At 45.3% G+C, this 20,511-nt stretch overlaps 3 protein-coding genes across 4 annotated transcripts; 1 reads left to right on the top strand and 2 right to left on the bottom strand.

Annotated features, from left to right (window-relative positions):
* The first annotated feature begins 5,125 nt into the window (after positions 1-5,125).
* LOC125540170 (glucomannan 4-beta-mannosyltransferase 1-like) lies at positions 5,126-7,804 on the top strand. Its single transcript, XM_048703758.2, has 2 exons — positions 5,126-5,751; positions 6,226-7,804. Exons 1-2 carry the CDS (start codon positions 5,449-5,451, stop codon positions 7,504-7,506), a joined length of 1,584 nt encoding a protein of 527 aa, XP_048559715.1. The 5' UTR covers positions 5,126-5,448; the 3' UTR covers positions 7,507-7,804.
* Positions 7,653-11,307, bottom strand: LOC125540171 (histidine--tRNA ligase, chloroplastic/mitochondrial). Its single transcript, XM_048703759.2, has 9 exons — positions 10,770-11,307; positions 10,427-10,556; positions 10,249-10,341; positions 10,027-10,101; positions 9,238-9,355; positions 8,897-9,039; positions 8,680-8,808; positions 8,196-8,356; positions 7,653-8,103 (listed from the first exon to the last, which is right to left on the bottom strand). Exons 1-9 carry the CDS (start codon positions 11,213-11,215, stop codon positions 7,965-7,967), a joined length of 1,434 nt encoding a protein of 477 aa, XP_048559716.1. The 5' UTR covers positions 11,216-11,307; the 3' UTR covers positions 7,653-7,964.
* Positions 11,308-12,367: 1,060 nt separating this feature from the next.
* Positions 12,368-15,299, bottom strand: LOC125540169 (uncharacterized). 2 transcript variants are annotated; one of them, XM_087545222.1, is made up of 2 exons: positions 14,408-14,587; positions 12,368-14,327 (listed from the first exon to the last, which is right to left on the bottom strand). In XM_087545222.1, the coding sequence occupies exons 1-2, from the start codon at positions 14,446-14,448 to the stop codon at positions 12,554-12,556; spliced, it is 1,815 nt and encodes a 604-aa protein (XP_087401348.1). In that variant the 5' UTR covers positions 14,449-14,587; the 3' UTR covers positions 12,368-12,553. The 2 variants fall into 2 exon arrangements, with proteins under 2 accessions (XP_087401348.1, XP_048559713.1); XM_048703756.2 differs by having other exon boundaries at positions 12,368-15,299.
* Positions 15,300-20,511: the final 5,212 nt, after the last annotated feature.

Here is a 20,511-nt window from a genome sequence, read left to right as displayed (position 1 = left end):
AAGAAATATTTACCTTAATTCATTGTCTATGCTTTTTTTCTGCTCCAGCTAGAGGTATCAAAGGGAAGATGAACAGAGCATGAAGGATCAGTTTTGTACTGCCATTGAGATTCTCATCTCAAAAACATTTATCATGGCGCCTTCTAGGGCGTTATGTGATTATTGTGAAGGCAAAATTTTAGATAAAAAGTTCTGCAATCTGGAGGCCAACAATGGATGCACACATCGCACGTATTCTGTATGGTCATGGTCAGTCAATGCGCGAAAGTAGCTCCGTTGGTTGAAACACAATGCTTGTCTCTGAAATCAAATAAATAGTGTATTATTTGGAAGGAGCGCAAGGAACTATCTGGCAAAATATGCATTTCCAAGAGAACATGAGAGCTTCTTGTTCAGGTTCGCTGTTGTGGAAATCACAGGAATTAAGTATTTATTATACTTGTGACCATCTCATTGGAGGAGGGTTGCTGGAAAGGGCAGGCAATATCTTCTCAAGAATGGAGAAGACTGGCTGTGCTCTCAACTCTCAGTTGCGAAATCTTGTGGCCACGGTGTTACTGGAGAAAGGTGTGATAATCAGGGCCGGAGGTTATCTTTCTGAAATTGATGATAAGAATTTTGTACTTGAAGCTTCAGTCATTGAGTTTGCAGTTGCTGACCCTCTTCCCAGGGAAGGAGGCATGCCAGAAAGTAGAGTTTTTGCTGTTAATCAGCAAGCGTTGAAATACAAGAGCGGTGCAACTGAAAATCAAACAAATCAGAGTGGCGCAGCGGAAGCGTGGTGGGCCCATAACCCACAGGTCCCAGGATCGAAACCTGGCTCTGATAAATGTTTTCTGGATCTTTGGTTTCCTTTTTCTTTTTTGCTTTACAACGCTGCATAAACTAGAGTTTTCTCTGAAAAAAAAAGTTAACAGTCTCTGTGTACTTCTTGTAAACCAGCTACATCATGCTGTTGTTTCTGGTTGCAGTAAATGACAGTGGAGTTTTTCCTGTATACAATTATGCTTGATCCACTCTTGTTAGAGTTATGATTGTCGTGTGTACAAACTGGAAGAAGAACATGGTTCAGAAGGTGTTTAAACGTGGTTCAAAAGGGTGATCCGAAAAAAATACTCTCTTATCACTCTTGAGCCTTACAGATGTCGGTCAGCAAAGTGCAGAACTTGTTACAAGCTTAAAGCTAGTAATCCTTGATAGTAAACTTCAAACCAAATGGAGGCAATGCAAATTTCCTTCTGGAGCAAGGGCATTGTAATTTTTGAACTCAAGTGTCAGCAGTTTTCATCGTCATCATCATGATACCTATTTACAAAATTTACATTGTAATTGATTCATGCCAAAACCTCTACAGATTATACAACCATCCGTTGACCATAGGCTTCATTTACAGTCTTGCTTCTCATCTCAAACACCGGTGCATCATGCGCTTCTTTCGCTTTCTTTACCAAGACAGAGCGTGAAGGATCAGTGCTGTACTGCCATCGGGATTCTCATCTCAAACATTGGTGCATTCTAGGGTGTTGTGCGATTACCTTGAAGAAATTTTTTAGATAAAAAGTTGTGCAATCTGGAGGCCTCCAATGGATGCACACATTACACATAGTCTGTAGCTCCTTTGGTTGAAACACAATGCTTGTCTCTGAAACCAAATAAATACTGCATTATTCTTTGGCTTTCTGTTGTGGAAATCGCATAAGTTGATTATTTTGTTAGTCTTGTGACCTTCTGGTCAACCTGTATCTCAACCTGGAAGGGGTAGGCAATATCTTGTCAACAATGGAGAAGACTAGCTGTGCTCTCAACTCTCAGTTGCCAAAAAACATGTGGTCAGGGTGTTACTGGATCTCATAAAGGGAGGGTTGCTGGAAGGGGCAGACAATATCTTGTCAACAATGGAGAAGACTGGCTGTGCTCCAACTCTCAGTTGCAAAAAAAACAGGGTGTTACTGGAGAAAGGTGAAGTAATCTTTCTAAAATTGACGAGAAAAAGTTAGTACTCGAAGCTTCAACCATTGAGCTGCAGTTGCTGATCTCTCTCTTCCAAAGGAAAGAGACATGCCAGAGAATGCAGTATTTTTTCCTCTAGACTAGACGTTTAAGGATGCTGAAATAATCTGTGCCGGGCCTGAGGTTCTTTGGATGGTTTCATTTGAACGAAACTGGAAGCGGAATAATTCGAAGGAATAAAATGAAATCATGTGTGTATGCGCTACCGGGACGAGAAGCAACTCGAAGCAATAATCTTCCAGAAGAATCCTAAGCGGGCATACTGGTTTGGGGTGCACTGTGAACATTTTTTCTGGAGCAGGGCAATGTGAATTCGAATTGGGGAAGCTTTCATCATCAGCGTTTATTGCAACACACATATTTACAATCAAGAGGGGATTAGTTGGCCGGTCGAGTCAATTACTTCTGGCCAAGATTCAATGAGCATAACTAAATTTAATTTTACAAAATATATCATCTCTTTCCATAGATTGTCACTCATGTGAATTATGTATACACTATGGCAAAAATGTTATATGTAGAGTGTTGGGCTGTTTGCCGAGTGATTTTTCACGGGGTTCTTGGCAAACAAGGTCTTTGCTGAGTATCTCACGGCAAATAGAAACTTCACGTCACTTTGCTGAGTACTACACTCAACAAAGTAGGGACTTTGAAAACACTCGGAAAATAGGTATTTGCCAAGTCTTTTTTTACAAGACACTCAGTAAACAAATAAAAAGAAATAAAAAGCATGTGTTTATTTGGATTTAGAACCAAGCTTCATCCACTGGCCCTGAAATTTTGTTACCTCTCTGGTGTTCATTGTACTATCATGATTGATTATCAATAGATCGACAGTTTTACCCTTAAAAAAATAAAGAGTCAAACAACATTATACTAAAATAGTGCATTATTACCTCCGTCCGGGTTTATTAGACCCATTTGTATTTTTGTCTAAACTTTGACCATCGATTTAATTTACAAAATATAAGTTTTATGTCATAAAATTATATTGTTATATTTCATATTCGAATGATTTTTTCAATAATACCATTTATTTGATGTATAACTTATATTTTATTATGCAAATGTATGGTTAGGTCAAACTTTGTCTCAAAATATGAGGAGGCCTAATAAATCCGGACAGAGGGAATAGACGGCAAATGACACATAAGAGGAGGCCACGATAGATTCCTACAACAGTTAGGGATCAAAAATTATACTCTCTTTTCTATAAACAAAGTAGGCTTGTGATTGTCTGCATCCATCACTACTCTTTTTTTTTGAGGGGTATCACTACTCAATCATGCAACAAGTATCGAGCGAACCAGCCCACAAAGGCCCTCTTTAGCTTCCCCCATGGGCCTCTAGGCCTCCATGCCCAATGACCGTTTTATTTTCTACAAAAAAATAAAAAAATGTCAAAAAGAAAGATGTGTATGATGTATGTAAAAGAAATTAATATAAAAAATGCCATCTTGTAGAGAACAATTTTGCCCCTGATACAAATTACGGAAAATGTCATGCTACTTTATAAAACTGACATTACTCTAATTTATAAATTTACAATAAGTATGATAAAACGTAAAGAGGTCGTGTGATCTAGGAAACATATCATTGCCTTGTTGCTAAACTTTAAAACTACCATCCTGTAGATAAATTTTTTTTATTTGGATAATAATATTTAGAAAATGCCATCACTTATTAGTATAAATGTCACCTCTTAATAACAAGAATGACATCTCTTAATATTAAAAAATGTCATATCTTAATAATAAAAATGACATATCTTAATAATAAAAAATTCCATCTCTTCATAATAAAAAATACCGTCTCCTAATTATAAAAATGACGTCTATTAATAATAAAAATGCCGTCTTTTAATAATAAAAATGCCATCTTTTAATAATAAAAATGCCATCTCTTAATAATAAAAAATGTCGTCTCTTAATAATAAACATGTCATATCTTAAAATAAAAAATGCCATGTACAAAAACAAACTTGACTTGTGAAAAAAATGTTTAATTGCAATGTGACGTATTTCTAAAATTTATAAACTGCAATGTTGCTTTTTTTTCTAGAAAATTTGCCATGTACCTAAGCCAAAAAAACATAAAATTCCATCATGGTAAAAAAAGTCAAAAAAGGAGGGCTTGGGATTCAAACCCAAGTCTTCCATGTGCAAGCTCACGCCGCTAGCAAGTGTAGTGCACAGGGGCGTTTGAGAAATAAAATGTTCGCTTGGTTTTATCTTATAGCAAACTAGTTTCAAAATCTGAACTTGGCATTGGCCCTGCGCTGAGATCCGTGCAATGGTGGGGACGGCGTTCACTGGCAGATGCCAAAAATCTGATGGACGCCAGATAACATGGTTCACAAATATAAGATGTTTTATTCTACTGTGTATTACATACAGACTGAAATGAGTGAATAATAAACACACTAAAACGTGTCGTGTCCGATTCTGGAAAAAGTTAAAACATCTTATAGTATGTGAACTGAGGGAGTAGCATATTAAAAACCTAGCTCCCTCCCTCCCTCCCTCCAAATAAGGCAGGCAGTGAGGAATCCACAGCTAGCTTAGCACACAACTATAGATGGATGGATGGTGTGCATGCCTGCTGCCATTGCCATGGAATGGATGCAGCACGACACGGGTGGCAACTCCAATCCATATAGATGGATCCCACACGCACGCACGCACGCACACGGTTTTATTTATTAATTTCTCTGCTTAATTCCCAGTGCGTATATATGGTATATCTCCTGGCTAGCTAAGCTTAGCGTGTTCATATGCATAAATGTGCATAAATAAATAAATATAGGTTCAATCATGCACAACAGAAAGAGATGGATGTATGCCATGCAACATAGTACAAACTCAGTTGAATTTGCTTTTCTTCTGTTTTGTGTTGGTAGTATGTGAATGCGAAACACACTTGATTCACCATGAAGGAGCTTGTTTGTTTGTTTCTTCACCGATCAATCAATATACTTACAAAGACAGTGGTTCGCTCGGCTAGCTTAGCTTGCACGTATATGTGGCAATTTGTACACGTGGCGTTTCCAGTAGTGATGCATGTCTTCACTCTTTGTGGCTGGCTGCACCGCTGCACCCACCCACCCCCTGTATTAGTACAGATAGCAAGCACTAATGCTGGTACTAATCTTGCCCTCAACTGTGCCAGATAGTGCTTTCTGGCTGTCCCCAGGTCAATGCCATGCCCCAAGTTTATAACCTCCCCCTTTGGGTCCTAATCTAGCCTGGCCCCCAATTTCATGCAATTTATATAAGAGATTAGCCTCCACCAATCTATCTATATACGCACCTACCAAGATCTGTTTAGCAAAACTCTACAATCCAACCTTTCGAATTAATCAGGAGAAGAAGAAGAAGAAGCTCAATCTCTTTCTTCCTCTCTCTCTCTCTCTCTATTGGAGGAGGAGGAAGAAGAAGGATGAAGGGGGTGAGCATGTTGACGATGGCGCGCGCGGCGTGGGCGGCGGTGCGGCACGCGGTGGTGGTGCCGCTGCTGCAGCTGGCCGTGTACCTCTGCGCCGCCATGTCCCTCATGCTCTTCGCCGAGCGCCTCTACATGGGGCTCGTCGTCGCGGCGCTATGGCTCCGCCGCCGGCGCCGTCAGCGCCGCAACCCTGGCAGGAACAAGGGGGGCGACGACGACGTCGGCGACCTGGAGTCCGGCGCCGCAGAGGACCTGCCCGTGGTCCTGGTCCAGATCCCCATGTTCAACGAGAAGCAGGTCAGTACGTACGTACTCTATGATCGATCGATTGCTCATCTACGATGATATATGATATGATATGCATGCCCACTGTGATGGCTGTTGCTTGCCGCACGCATGACCCATCACTCGTATACTGCACTGCTGCTGCCTGCGATCGAGCAGTGCACTGCTGCTGGTAACGCTAGCTGCATGTGTACTCGATTTTGTTGCCTTCTTCAACCATCATCATGCAAAAGCCGCTGCTTTACAGCTCCATTTCCACAACATATGCATGCATGCATGCACGCACGCACAACAAATATTGCCATTGTTGTTGCACTCCTGTACGTCCATCCAAATTCATCATCAAGATAATAAAAGAGAAACAGCTAGCGCTATGCTTTACTGCACGCAAAGACAAGAGTCAACTCTCTCTGCTACCTACGGTGGTACTTTGTCCGATGTGGGGAGTGACAACATACTTACGAAAGAATGGTGGCATGCATGCAGGTGTACCGCCTGTCCATCGGCGCGGCGTGCGGGCTGTGGTGGCCGGCGGACAAGCTGGTGATCCAGGTGCTGGACGACTCGACGGACGCCGGCATCCGGGCGATGGTGGAGGCGGAGTGCCGGCGGTGGGCGGGCAAGGGGGTGCACATCCGGTACGAGAACCGCAGCAACCGGAGCGGCTACAAGGCGGGCGCCATGCGGGAGGGCCTCAAGAAGGGGTACGCCAAGGACTGCGAGCTGGTGGCCGTGTTCGACGCCGACTTCCAGCCCGACGCCGACTTCCTGCGGCGCACGGTGCCGGTCCTCCAGGCCGATCCGGCGGTGGCGCTGGTGCAGGCGCGGTGGCGGTTCGTGAACGCGGACGAGTGCATCCTGACCCGCATCCAGGAGATGTCGCTGGACTACCACTTCTCGGTGGAGCAGGAGGTGGGGTCGGCCTGCCACGGCTTCTTCGGCTTCAACGGCACGGCGGGGGTGTGGCGCGTGCAGGCGCTGGCGGACGCGGGGGGCTGGAAGGACCGCACCACCGTGGAGGACATGGACCTCGCCGTGAGGGCGTCGATGCGGGGCTGGAGGTTCGTCTACGCCGGCGACGTGCAGGTGCGCAACGAGCTGCCCAGCAGCTTCAAGGCGTACCGGTACCAGCAGCACCGGTGGTCGTGCGGGCCGGCGAACCTGATGCGCAAGATGTTCTGGGAGATCGTGGCGAGCCGGCAGGTGTCGGCGTGGAAGAAGGTGCACGTGCTCTACGGCTTCTTCTTCGTGAGGAAGGTGGTGGCGCACCTCGTCACCTTCCTCTTCTACTGCGTCGTCATCCCGGCCTACGTGCTCGTCGGCGGCCAGGACGTGCGCCTGCCCAAGTACGTGGCCATGTACGTGCCCGCCATCATCACCCTGCTCAACGCCGTCTGCACCCCGAGGTCCTGGCACCTGCTCGTCTTCTGGATCCTCTTCGAGAACGTCATGTCCATGCACCGCTCCAAGGCCACCATCATCGGGCTCGTCGAGGCCAGCCGCGCAAACGAGTGGGTCGTCACGGAGAAGCTCGGCTCGGTGACCTCCACCCCTGCCGCGACGACCACCATGGCCACCAACAAGGGGGCAATGAAGAAGAAGAAGAGCCAGAGCAGCATCCTGGCGCCCGAGATCGTCATGGGGCTATGCCTGCTCTACTGCGCCGTCTACGACATCTTCTTCGGCCACGATCACTTCTATGTCTACCTCCTCATGCAGTCCGCCGCCGCCTTCGTCATCGGATTCGGCTACGTCGGCTCCCAATGAAGTGATACCAACAAAACAAATTAAAATCCCGTACCTGCCGGCCGCCTCTCCCTAGTGAATAAGCTACTATCAGCTTAATTTGCATTGCATACTAGCTTTGCTGTTTTGCAGGACCGACCGAACAATCCATACATATACCAGCTTAATTTCCAGGGCAAGACAATTACTTGCTTCATTATATTCATTCATCTATTTCGCATCATGTACAGAACCAAAAATAATCGCTTCAGAACAGCACTAGTTCGAAGCAGATGAGCATTCTCAATACATGTTGGTGAATGGCAAAACCTACAATTTCTTTGTTTGTTGCAAGATGAATGATCCGAAAGAAGATAGCAATAGCCTTCAAAGCCACCCAATTGTTTGTATACACAACGTGTATTGCAAAACCTACAGTGTTGAAGATGATCAAAGAAGGGGACAAGTCAAACCTTCAAATCGACCAGATCAGTTAACAGCTACTGCAATTCGCCCGCCTTGACCTCGAACTCTTCTCTGGTTGATAGTATCTTCACACGAACCATGCCTCGCTCCCACTCGGATTTCCCAACCAAGATCAGCCTGCTAGCGTTTATCCTCTCAGCGTGTTTGAACACCCTGCGGCGTAGTAAAAAGTAATTACAGATACACCCACCCACATAAGTATTCAACACAATGAAAAAACAGTAGAAATTCAGGAAAGGCAATACCATTTCAGACGCTTGTCTTCTACAAGGTCTACAGATCTGCCCTTCTTCCGCAGAGAGGATGCAACACTAGATGCTGGCCCCTCAAGCTCCTCGTCCAATGGGAACACAATGTCATCTATTTGACGTGGCAGGTCAGGCAAAAGACCCTTTTCTTTCAACAGCTGCCAGAAAATGTGTAAATTATAGAGTTGGTATTACTGCCACTCAAACTGCATCACAAATTCATAATGACATGTAAACAACGACAATCTTTTCCACATGAATTTATGTTCTCACCACTACTCAACTTGATAAAATCTTGGCCCAACCTTGTGCAATGCTGTGCTTCTGAATTTTATACTGTTACTTTTTTTACTTAATATTAGCAAGTGTTTCTCATATCTTTATCAAAATATCAATTTTACAGGAACTTTAATCTTCGACCAAGCAGCATCGCTCGACACGGGAAAAGGAACCAGAGAAAGGGGGGAAAATAGTATCATACCTCCACTATAACAGCATCTCCAAATCCAAAGCCACAGGCTGGTACATCTTCAGTTCCAAATGTTGACAGTAGCCTGTCATACCTCCCCCCACCACAAATCGCTCTCAGTTCCCCTTCCCTATCAAAAGCCTGAAAACATGGATCAAGAGAGTTCGGCATGAAACAATAGTTGGTGACAAAACATAAAATAAAAGATGGAATGCCACTTGATTAGGACCTCAAAAACAATCCCTGTGTAGTATGCAAGGCCACGAACAACAGATGCATCGAAACAGATCCAATCAGCATAACCATATTGCTCAGCAAGCGAGAAGAGCTTCTTCAAGTCAGCAACGGCTTCAACACCGGAGCCTAGCACCTCTGCATGGGAATATCAAAATGAGCGATCCTTTTCTGGATAAAAGGGTCGACTTTGATTTCTTTTTCCAAAAAGTTGCACAAATATGGATGCCATAAGAAAAAGAGTTTGGACAGTATCAACAAGAAGTTTAACACGAAGGTACCACAGTACAGCCCAATAGTTTAAGCACATGTCGAATGCTAAAGCCAGTAACAGACCTTCAAGTTTGGACAGTGACTTGAGAGAGAGCACTTCAATGATACCCTGTACAGCTTCAGATGACAGACCAGTTGAAATCAATTCCTTCTCAATTTCTTCCCTACTCAGTTTCCCCAGCTGCACAATATTGTAAATTCATGATGCAATAAACAATTACATAGTGCATGTAAATTCATCTAGTAGTTATGAACAGAGTAAATATGCAACACAGAAACAACTATGATGTGCTTAACTTTAAAATCAGTAGACAAACAGGATTGTGGTTTTGTAATGACTATTTTACTAGTTATTTACAATATAGAGGGTTAGATGAAAACGGGTTTTAATCACAAATTGAGAAACAAGCATGGGGAAATTGGCCCATGTGATATGTATTAGCTACCAAGTTCTGAGTCATACAAAGAACACTCAGTGATCATTTCCAAAATTTCTAGATGGACTGCATAGTAAAGGATAAACAGAACGAAGTCCAACAAAAATCAACATCTTGATTTTTTAGCAATCTTATCCTAGGTCTCCACCCGGACAGCATAGCTAAGAAGAAAGTGCGTACAAATAAATAAAAACATAAAGATCTTACTATGTTTTTTTAATGAGCAGTGGAAAGAGGTGAACATGAACCTTTTTAACATCAGCATACGAACAAAAGCAGTTTAGGAGCAAACTTCCAAACTATACCATTATTCAGAATGCCATCGCTGATAAAGTTAGGCTTGAAACAAAGTAGGATGTGCATGAAGGCATCATGGTACAACAAATCGGAAGGTGGAAGGAGGATTTGGATGTACCTTGTCAACAATAACACAAACTTGAGTAAACAAGTTTTGTGGTACGGAGTACATATCCAACACGGCCTGAAGAACCTGGAGATAAGAGAGAACAGTGAGGCACAAAACAGAGAGATTGGTACTAGTAAACCCATGCATGGGACATGTATGCCATCGAACGAAAAGGGACAGCATGATTTTTTACTAGTAATTAGAGGGCAAATAGTGAAGTGAAAGGGCTACCTTTCGGCTGGACAGTCTGATCCCCACATCCGAAGACGTAATCCCAAGACGCTCGAACAAGAGAACGATGGCTTGAATGAGCTCAGCCTCAGCCTGAATTTGAACAAGGTGGAGAAGTGAAGTGAGTGTGAATCATAGAGAACAAGGTGAATCAGAATGGGCATAGATACATACATACCCGGACTTTAGGCATACCAAAAATGTCCATGTTCCACTGATAATGCTCGCGGCGCCTTCCTCTTGTCATACGCTCGTATCGCCAGCATTGTCCTATGGTGAACCACTTGAGTGGGAGGGAGACCGACTTTCTAGAGAGAGACATTCACAATAAGTAGATGAAGAAATGCACTTAGTAGGCGTCAATTGGGACAAACTGAATGAAGTGAGATTGGTATCTAGTATCCTAGGTTGGGCAAAATCAACCAACCAAACAAATCTAATGGTTGAATTAACTGAGATTGGCATCCAATCCAGCCATCATTTATCATACAGTACATAGATAGGAGTAGATAGATACATACCCTTGCTTGATGACAAGGCGCGCGAGGGAAGGCGTGATCTCCGGCCGGAGCACGACGCGGCGGCCGCCCTTGTCCTCGAAGTTGTAGAGCTGCTGCGTGATCTCCTCCCCTGCCTTGCGGATGAAGAGCGCCTCGGACTCGAGCACGGGGAAGTCCACCTCCTCGAAGGCCATGGAGCGGGACACCTCCCTGAAGTTGTCGAAGAGCCAGGAGCGGAGCCGCATCTCCTCCGGCGGGAAGTCCCTGGTGCCGCGCGGCGGGTTCACGTCCACCACCGCCGGCTGCGCCATGGAAGCAGAAGAAGCAGGGGAGGAGTCGCCGTCGGTGGCCAGCGCGGCCGTGGGGGAGGCGACGCAGAGGAGGCGGCGGGCGGGGCGAAGGGGGGCGAGGCCGATAGGGCGGCGGAGGAGGCGGAGCGACGCCGCCGCCGACGATGCGGAGGCCATCGCCGTCGCCGAAGAGGGGAGGGAGGTGGGGAGGAGCTCCGCTCTGCCTCGCCGAAGATGAGATAACTTCCTTCCTTCCTCTGGGCCTGCTTCTCCGGCCCATTCATTCAAGGCCAGGCCCGACCCCGGTCTAGTTCAGTTCAGCGCCCACTCCCTTTTTTTTTTTTGCATCGATTCAGCGCCCACTCCCTGACGAGGAAAGGAAGAAGGGAAGGGAAGGTCGTCGGTCAATGTGACAAAATGTCGCCGCCGGCCGGCCGTGGCAGAGCAAGCATCTCATTTTCCTTCCTAACACTTGTAACCACGCACTCATCATGTCATCAGCACACAAGAAATGGCTTTCGTTTCTGTCATCAGCAACCCAAATAAAACTGGAGAACCCTAACAGCAAATGCACAGCGCCATCGAATGCGCCGCCCTACATGTTCCTGGGATGAGAATCCCAACGGCAGTAGTACAGCAAACTGATCGTTCACGCTCTCTCCATCTCCCCTCTGATAGCTCTAGCTGCACCAGAAAAAAGAAACATAGACAATGAACAGATGTATTAAATGTTTCTGGTAGTGTGAGAATCCCAGCGGCGGTACAACACTGATCCTTCATGCTCTGTTCGTCTCTCCCCTTGATAGCTCTAGCTGGAGCAGAAAGAAAAAAAAAACATATACGATGAATTAAGGTAAATACCTCTTACTGGGGAGACTGCAATGTAGTATTTTGACAGTCAGCAGTTGCTGGGAGTAGCACAAAACATGCTTAATAGCCCTCAAGTAACATCATATTACTAACTAAGGTGCACTAGCGCTGGCAACTAGATTTTAGATGACAACACAGTTCAATCCTGTTTACCAGTATGCAACCCATGAATACCGCGCACTTAACGCTTTCCCAAAAAAAAACACTACTGTTGAGAGAGGCATTACTGAAAAATATCACAGCTGTTAAACAAAATATTTTATATCGTGTTTGTGTTGCACTCCTTGTCCTTGGTCAAGCATAAATGCGTAAACACCGAGATTGGGTATTCCCAGAGGTAGGCAGCCAAGTACCCTGCCACAAATTTGGATACCCTGAATAGGCCTAAATGTGTGACATATCCAAACTTTCCAGATCAGAGTTACGCCTTCTTCATCACAGAAAATAGGGAAACTCATATGACTCTCAGGCCACAGGCTTGTTATATTAACTAGAACGTGACATCAAACATCAGGCAACAACAGAATGGATGAATTTTCTGCATTTTCCAAAAAAGGAAGGTAGGGGGCTATGCCATTGTGTCAGCTATGAGTGAATACCACCTTGTTTTTCAGTAGGAAGTTCCAAGTAATAATGCATCAATTGTCAGTCCAACATCTCAGGAGGTTGGTACTTTACCGGAAGCAATTTTACATGCTCCCTTAATTTCCCTTTCCTTGAGAAGAGAGATAGTATTAACGAAACCGTCGAAGCTTCAAGTGACAGCTGTTTTGCATCAAGTTTAGCGAGATAAGTTGCAGCCTTTACAACTGCACCATTCTCCAGCAACACTCTGACCACGTGATTTAGCAGTCTCGAGTCAGGAGCACAGCCAGCCTTCTCCATTGCTAAAAACATATCATCAGCCTCTGCCAGCAACCCTTCTTTTATGAAATTCGTCATCATTACACTGTAACTCACAACAGAAGGCACCAACCCAATGGCTGATATAGTAGCAAACAAATCCTTGGCTTCTTCAATTCTCCTAGTTTTAAACATTGCAGAAATCATGGTAGTGAGTGTTATGACATCAATCTTCACATTCATTCCACGTAGTTTCTTGAACAGCTCTATTGCTTCATCAGTGCAATTGTTTCTACAAAATCCATGAAGAACTATGTTGTATGTGACAATGCCCACTGGTATGCCACTTTCGCTCATCGTACGGAATTTTTCCTTTGCAGAAACTGCTCTCCCGGAGCGAAACAGCCCATCAAGTATAATGTTGTACATAAAAGTCGTGGGTTTAACCCCGCTGAGTGACATTTCCCTGAAAAGACTCAATCCATCGGCGATCCTGCCAATTTTACAGTAGCCATTAAGAAGTATAGCATACGTAACAGCAGTAGGTTGGAGGCCAGCAGACTTCATAGCATCAAGTACTCTCAGTGCTTCCTCCACCTTGCCAACAAGGCAATATCCATCCATCAGTGAATTGTACATAATCACATCAGGCCGCCGACCAATACCTAGAATGAAGTCAAACATATCCTGTGCCTCCTTCACCTTTCCTTCTTTGCATAGGTCGTTTATTACAGGATAGAAGAACACACTGTTAGAAAACAGACCTCTATTAATTGCTTCAGAGATCAATTCCTTGGCTTTCACAAAATGACCATGAGAGCAAGAACCCAGAACCAGGCATTGGTAAACAGCTTTGTTAGGTGAAACTCCTTGATTGACCATCTGAGTAAATTTGTCCAGAGCAGCATCCATCCTACCCATTTTGCAAAGTGAATCCATTACTACTACATAGTCAACTACATTTGGGTTTACTCCTTGTTGCCTCATTACTTCGAACATGTGCATAGCCTCATCCATCAGTCCACGTTTAGCATATGCATTGATCAGTATGTTGAAAATATGGTGGTTAGGTACAATACCATTCAGTACCATCAAATTGAAGAGATCAGTCATATCCTCGAAGTATCCTTCTTTAGCATACCCATTTAGCATAATAGAGTAGGAGAAAATATCAGGTTTTTGGCCCTTTGCAGCCATGGAGTCAAAAATATCTCTAGCATCCTTTGTCCTTCTATGCTTGCAAAGTGAATCCATAAATGAGTTCAAAGTGACAGCATTTGGTAGAACACCAACACTTACCATTTCCTTGAATACTCTAGCTGCCGCCTTCCACTGACCCGAAGCGGAATATCCATGTATCAGGCTAGTATATGTCCTGATGTTGGGTTCAATGCCTTGATCAACCATTTGCTGAAGGACCACTTCTGCCTTGTCCATGGCTCCGCACTTGCTTAGTGCATCGATAATTGAGGTGTAGATGACCACATTAGGTTGAACTCCCAGTTGGGGCATCTCATGGAAGAGATTGCACGCTTTGTCTACTTCACCTTCTTTAAAACAGCCGTTGATTACGATGCTGTACGAGAAGACATTAGGCACACAGTCCAGTTCAGGTGTCCGGTGGAGCAACAAGTCCACAGCCTCATTTGTACTGACCTGGCAGAGCCCCTTGAGGAGGTTGTTGAAGGAGATGACATTCAAGCGCAGCCCCAATCTGAGGAGGCGGCCAAAGAAGGCAACCACCAAGTCCGGGCGGCCTGCACGGCAGCAGCAGTCCATGAGAATGGAATAGGTACAGAGCGTGGGCGACACCACCTGTGCACCAGCGCCTCGGGACATGCGGTTGAAGAGGGTGATGGCAAGGCCGGGGCCATCGCTGCAGGCAGCTGAGGGTGGAGCACGGGCTAGTGCGGCAAGAAAGTTGTTCAGCCCGCGTTCCGGGACGGCGGCGGCTTGGCTCAGCAATTCGTCGAACAGGTGGTGCGCCTCCTCCGGTCTTAGCGTTCCGGCACACACGCGCTCTGTGGTGGCAGCCAAGGCGGCGAGGGGGGCTCGTGGCTGTGGCGAAGGAGCCCTGAAGGAGGAGGTTGCATTGCTGGTGAAGATGGAGGACAGCCGGCCGGTTGGCATTGCTGGCCGTCTCCAGCGGAGCTCGGCCCGCCACAGCCGCGGGTCTTGCCCTCCGGGAAGGCTGACCGTGCGTGCGCCGCCGCACCGCGCTCTAGTGGCGTCACCTGCGATGCTCGGCGCGCGCGCGCACTAACCAAGCTCTCGGGGGAACCGCTCGCCGCCGCCGCGGGTTGCAATCGATGCCCTCAACAGTGGCGATGAAGAGGAGCGGCAAGCGCAGGACGAGCAGCGCACCTCCGTCAGAGAGAAAGGGGACTCAGAAACTCCGGTGGTCCTGGCCGCCGGCGAGCGGCCTAGGAGGCGGTTGACGAATCTAAGACTGTGAACGGAGAGGGGTGAGGTTGCCGGCGGAGTGGGGGAGTTGGATTTACGCCGTTGAATCCTTCGTCCAATCCAATCGGGGAAATACGGAGTATCAAGTACTCCCATCCTCCTTGAGTGCTTCCCATGCTCCAAGTTCAAAAATAATAATTTTAAATGTTTCAAAAAATTCTGAAAAAATATGAATGTTTACAAGAAATGTGACTACAACTCCTAATAATTTCTGGCCCAAACTTCAAATACACATTGAGAAACAAAAATGTGAAATCTAGCATGAATAGTGTCATAAGAAGACAAAAGCAACATTTGACACTATTCACATCTGAATTTATCTTTTTTGTTTCTCAATGTACATTTTGAATTTGGGCCTAAAATTTTTATGGGGTGTAGTTACATTCTTGTGAACATTAACAATTTTTTTTTCAGAATTTTTGAAACATTTAAAATTGATGTTTTAGCCTTGGAGCATAGGGAGCATCCCAAGGATGGGAGCACCTGATATTTCCCTCAATCCAATCATAGGCGGTACCCAAACATTTTTTTTCTAAGAAACATCTGCAATTTTATTCATTTCTCCTATAAAACCAGCTACACTACCCGCCCATCTTGGCTATCTGCGTCGTGCGGTCGTTTTCGTGCCTACGATCTACTTCGTTCGTACCTTTTTACGCCGCTGGCCAAAATCCACCGGTTGGTTACTCTGCACAACAGCACGCACAAAGAAGGTATCCACATCAATGTGCTTGGTGAGCTCATGCTTCACCCGGTCACGAGCAATACTGATAGCACCGATATTGTTTGACAATAAGGGAGTCGGTGTAGTAGCAGACACATCAAAATCCTCAAGTAACCATCGTAACCAGATTACCTCATCCGTTAATATAGCCATAGCTCGCAACTCAGCCTCTGTACTCAAGCAAGAAACTACAGTTTGTTTCTTTGTCTTCCAGGCAATGAGAGAGCCGCCAAGAAAGACACAATAAACAGAGAGCGAGCGCCGATCAGAGGGATCACTAGCTCACGTAGCATCGGAGTAGGCCTGGAGCTGGAGAGAGCTGGAGTGGGGAAAGAAAAGGCGGTGAGAGATCGTGCCACGATGATATCGTAGAACACGAAGGAGGTGACTATAGTGGACAGAGGTGGGGGCTGAAACGAACTGACTGAGAATGTGGACAGGATAAGATATGTCAGGACGAGTAACAACTAGATAGACAAGGCTCCCAATGAGGTGGCGATAGCGAGTGGGATTAGGAAGTGGATCACCGTCAGAAGCACGAAGTTGAACGTTGAGCTCCATAGGAGTCACAACAGTGCGCTCATCACCAAGAGCAGCTCGAGCAAGAAGATCCTGAATATAATTTTCCTACGAGATGAAGAAGCCATCAGAGGTTGAAGAAACCTCAATCCCAATAAAATAGCTAAGTGGACCAAGATCAGACATGAGGAACTGGTCGCGAAGGCAGGCCTTAACAAAGGCAATATAGTCAGAGTCGTCGTTGGTGATGATCATGGCATCACCGACCAATACCTAGAATTGCAACTAATGAGTTAGTTGCGGGATGATGTATTACAGAACGAGTAAAGAGACTTGCCGGTAACGAGATTGAACTAGGTATAGGATACCGACAATCGAATCTCGGGCAAGTAACATACCGATGACAAAGGGAACAACGTATGTTGTTATGCGGTCTGACCGATAAAAGATCTTCGTAGAATATGTAGGAACCAATATGGGCATCCAGGTCCCGCTATTGGTTATTGACCGGAGACGTGTCTCGGTCATGTCTACATTGTTCTCGAACCCGTAGGGTCCGCACGCTTAAGGTTTCGATGACAGTTATATTATGAGTTTATGCGTTTTGATGTACCGAAGGTTGTTCGGAGTCCCGGATGTGATCACGGACATGACGAGGAGTCTCGAAATGGTCGAGACATAAAGATTGATATATTGGAAGCCTATGTTTGGATATCGGAAGTGTTCCGGGTGAAATCGGGATTTTACCGGATTACCAGGAGGTTACCGGAACCCCCCGGGAGGTATATGGGCCTTAGTGGAAGAGAGGAGAGGTGGCCAGAGATGGGCCGCGCGCCCCTCCCCCCCTTGGTCCGAATAGGACAAGGAGAGGGGGCCGGCCCCCCTTCCTCCTCTCTCTCATCTTTCCCCCCCTCCGCGAATCCTATTCCAACTAGGAAAGGAGGGGAGTCCTACTCCCGGAGGGAGTAGGAGAGTAGGACTCCTCCTGGCGCGCCTCCTCTTGGCCGCCCCCCCCCTTTGAACCTTTATATACGGAGGCAAGGGGCACCCCTAAGGACACAAGTTGATCCACGTGATCATATTCTTAGCCGTGTGCGGTGCCCCCTTCCACCATAGTCCTCGATAATATTGTAGCGGTGCTTAGGCGAAGCCCTGCGACAGTAGTACATCAAGATCGTCACCACGCCGTCGTGCTGACGGAACTCTTCCCCGACACTTTGCTGGATCGGATTCCGGGGATCGTCATCGAGCTGAACGTGTGCTAGAACTCGGAGGTGCCGTAGTTTCGGTGCTTGATCGGTCGGGCCGTGAAGACGTACGGCTACATCAACCAAGTTAACGCTTCCGTTGTCGATCTACAAGGGTACGTAGATCACACTCTCCCCTCTCGTTGCTATGCATCACCATGATCTTGTGTGTGCGTAGGAAATTTTTTGAAATTACTACGTTCCCCAACAGTGGCATCCGAGCCTAGGTTTTATATGTTGATGTTATATGCACGAGTAGAACACAAGTGAGTTGTGGGCGATATAAGTCATACTGCTTACCAGCATGTCATACTTTGGTTCGGCGGCATTGTTGGACGAAGCGGCCCGGACCGACATTACGCGTACGCTTATGCGAGACCGGTTCTCCCGACGTGCTTTGCACATAGGTGGCTTGCGGGTGACAATTTCTCCAACTTTAGTTGAACCGAGTGTGGCTACGCCCGGTCCTTGTGAAGGTTAAAACAGCACCAACTTGACAAACTATCGTTGTGGTTTTGATGCTTAGGTAAGATTGGTTCTTGCTTAAGCCCGTAGCAGCCACGTAAAACATGCAACAGCAAAGTAGAGGACATCTAACTTGTTTTTGCAGGGCATGTTGTGATGTGATATGGTCAAGACATGATGCTAAATTTTATTGTATGAGATGATCATGTTTTGTAACCGAGTTATCGGCAACTGGCAGGAGCCATATGGTTGTCGCTTTATTGTATGCAATACAATCGCGCTGTAATGCTTTACTTTATCACTAAGCGGTAGCGATAGTCGTGGAAGCATAAGATTGGCGAGATGAAAACGATGCTACGATGGAGATCAAGGTGTCGCGCCGGTGATGATGATGATCATGACGGTGCTTCGGAGATGGAGATCACAAGCACAAGATGATGATGGCCATATCATATCACTTATATTGATTGCATGTGATGTTTATCTTTTATGCATCTTATCTTGCTTTGATTGACGGTAGCACTATAAGATGATCTCTCACTAATTATCAAGAAGTGTTCTCCCTGAGTATGCACCGTTGCGAAAGTTCTTCGTGCTGAGACACCACGTGAAGATCGGGTGTGATAGGCTCTACGTTCAAATACAACGGGTGCAAAACAGTTGCACACGCGGAATACTCAGGTTATACTTGACGAGCCAAGCATATACAGATATGGCCTCGGAACACGGAGACCGAAAGGTCGAGCGTGAATCATATAGTAGATATGATCAACATAGTGATGTTCACCAATGAAACTACTCTATCTCACGTGATGATCGGACATGGTTTAGTTGATCTGGATCACGTGATCACTTAGAGGATTAGAGGGATGTCTATCTAAGTGGGATTTCTTAAGTAATATGATTAAATTGAACTTAAATTTATCATGAACTTAGTCCTGGTAGTATTTTGCAAATCATGTTGTAGATCAATAGCTCGCGTTGTTGCTTCCCTGTGTTTATTTTGATACGTTCCTAGAGAAAATTGTGTTGAAAAATGTTAGTAGCAAAAATGCGGATTGGATCCGTAATCTGAGGTTTATCCTCATTGCTGCACAGAAGAATTATGTCCTTAATGCACCGCTAGGTGACAGACCTATTGCAGGAGCAGATGCAGACGTTATGAACGTTTGGCTAGCTCAATATGATGACTACTTGATAGTTTAGTGCACCATGCTTAACGGCTTAGAATCGGGACTTCAAAGACGTTTTTGAACGTCATGGACCATATGAGATGTTCCAGGAGTTGAAGTTAATATTTCAAGCAAATACCCGAGTTGAGAGATATGAAGTCTCCAACAAGTTCTATAGCTAAAAGATGGAGGAGAATCGCTCAACTAGTGAGCATGTGCTCAGATTGTCTGGGTACTACAATCGCTTGAATCAAGTGGGAGTTAATCTTCCAGATAAAATAGTGATTGACAGAATTCTCTAGTCACCATCACCAAGTTAGTAGAACTTCATGATGAACTATATTATGCAAGGGATGACGAAAACGACTCCCAAGCTTTTCATGAGGATGAAATCAATGAAGGTAGAAATCAAGAAAGAGCATCAAGTGTTGATGGTTGACAAGACCACTAGTTTCAAGAAAAAGGGCAAAGGGAAGAAGGGGAACTTCAAGAAGAATGGCAAGCAAGTTGCTGCTCAAGTGAAGAAGCCCAAGTCTGGTCCTAAGCCTGAGACTAAGTGCTTCTACTGCAAAGGGACTGGTCACGGGAAGCAGAACTACCCCAAGTGATTGGCGGATAAGAAGGATGGCAAAGTGAACATAAGTATATTTGATATACATGTTATTGATGTGTACTTTACTAGTGTTTATAGCAACCCCTCAGTATTTGATACTAGTTCAGTTGCTAAGAGTAGTAACTCGAAACGGGAGTTGCAAAATGAACAGAGACTAGTTAAGGGTGAAGTGACGATGTGTGTTGGAAGTGGTTCCAAGATTGATATGATCATCATCACACACTCCCTATACTTTCGGGATTAGTGTTGAACCTAAATAAGTGTTTTTTGGTGTTTGCGTTGAGCATGAATATGATTTGATCATGTTTATTGCAATACAGTTATTCATTTAAGTTAGAGAATAATTGATGTTCTGTTTACATGAATAAAACCTTATATGGTTACACACCCAATGAAAATGGTTCATTGGATCTCGATCGTAGTGATACACATAATCATAATATTGAAACCAAAAGATGCAAAGTTAATAATGATAGTGCAACTTATTTGTGGCACTGCCATTTAGGTCATATTGGTGTAAAGCGCATGAAGAAACTCCATGCTGATGGGCTTTTGGG

The sequence above is a fragment of the Triticum urartu genome, chromosome 2A, assembly GCF_056163025.1.
Source record: "Triticum urartu cultivar PI428250 chromosome 2A, HENAU_Tu73, whole genome shotgun sequence".
Classification (NCBI taxonomy): Eukaryota; Viridiplantae; Streptophyta; class Magnoliopsida; order Poales; family Poaceae; genus Triticum; species Triticum urartu.
This window is presented reverse-complemented; position numbering and strand designations above follow the sequence as displayed.

What these genes read in the sequence shown, in the direction of transcription:
- LOC125540169 (XM_048703756.2), bottom strand. Translation starts at nt 14,881, where the DNA reads ATGCCAACCGGCCGGCTGTCCTCCATCTTCACCAGCAATGCAACCTCC.
- LOC125540170 (XM_048703758.2), top strand. Translation starts at nt 5,449, where the DNA reads ATGAAGGGGGTGAGCATGTTGACGATGGCGCGCGCGGCGTGGGCGGCG. An exon ending in CCATGTTCAACGAGAAGCAG is followed by an intron (nt 5,752 to 6,225) that starts GTCAGTACGTAC and finishes GCATGCATGCAG; the next exon opens with GTGTACCGCCTGTCCATCGG.
- LOC125540171 (XM_048703759.2), bottom strand. Translation starts at nt 11,215, where the DNA reads ATGGCCTCCGCATCGTCGGCGGCGGCGTCGCTCCGCCTCCTCCGCCGC. An exon ending in ACACAGGGATTGTTTTTGAG is followed by an intron (nt 8,809 to 8,896) that starts GTCCTAATCAAG and finishes CCATGTTTTCAG; the next exon opens with GCTTTTGATAGGGAAGGGGA. An exon ending in GAGATGCTGTTATAGTGGAG is followed by an intron (nt 8,357 to 8,679) that starts GTATGATACTAT and finishes ATTTTCTGGCAG; the next exon opens with CTGTTGAAAGAAAAGGGTCT.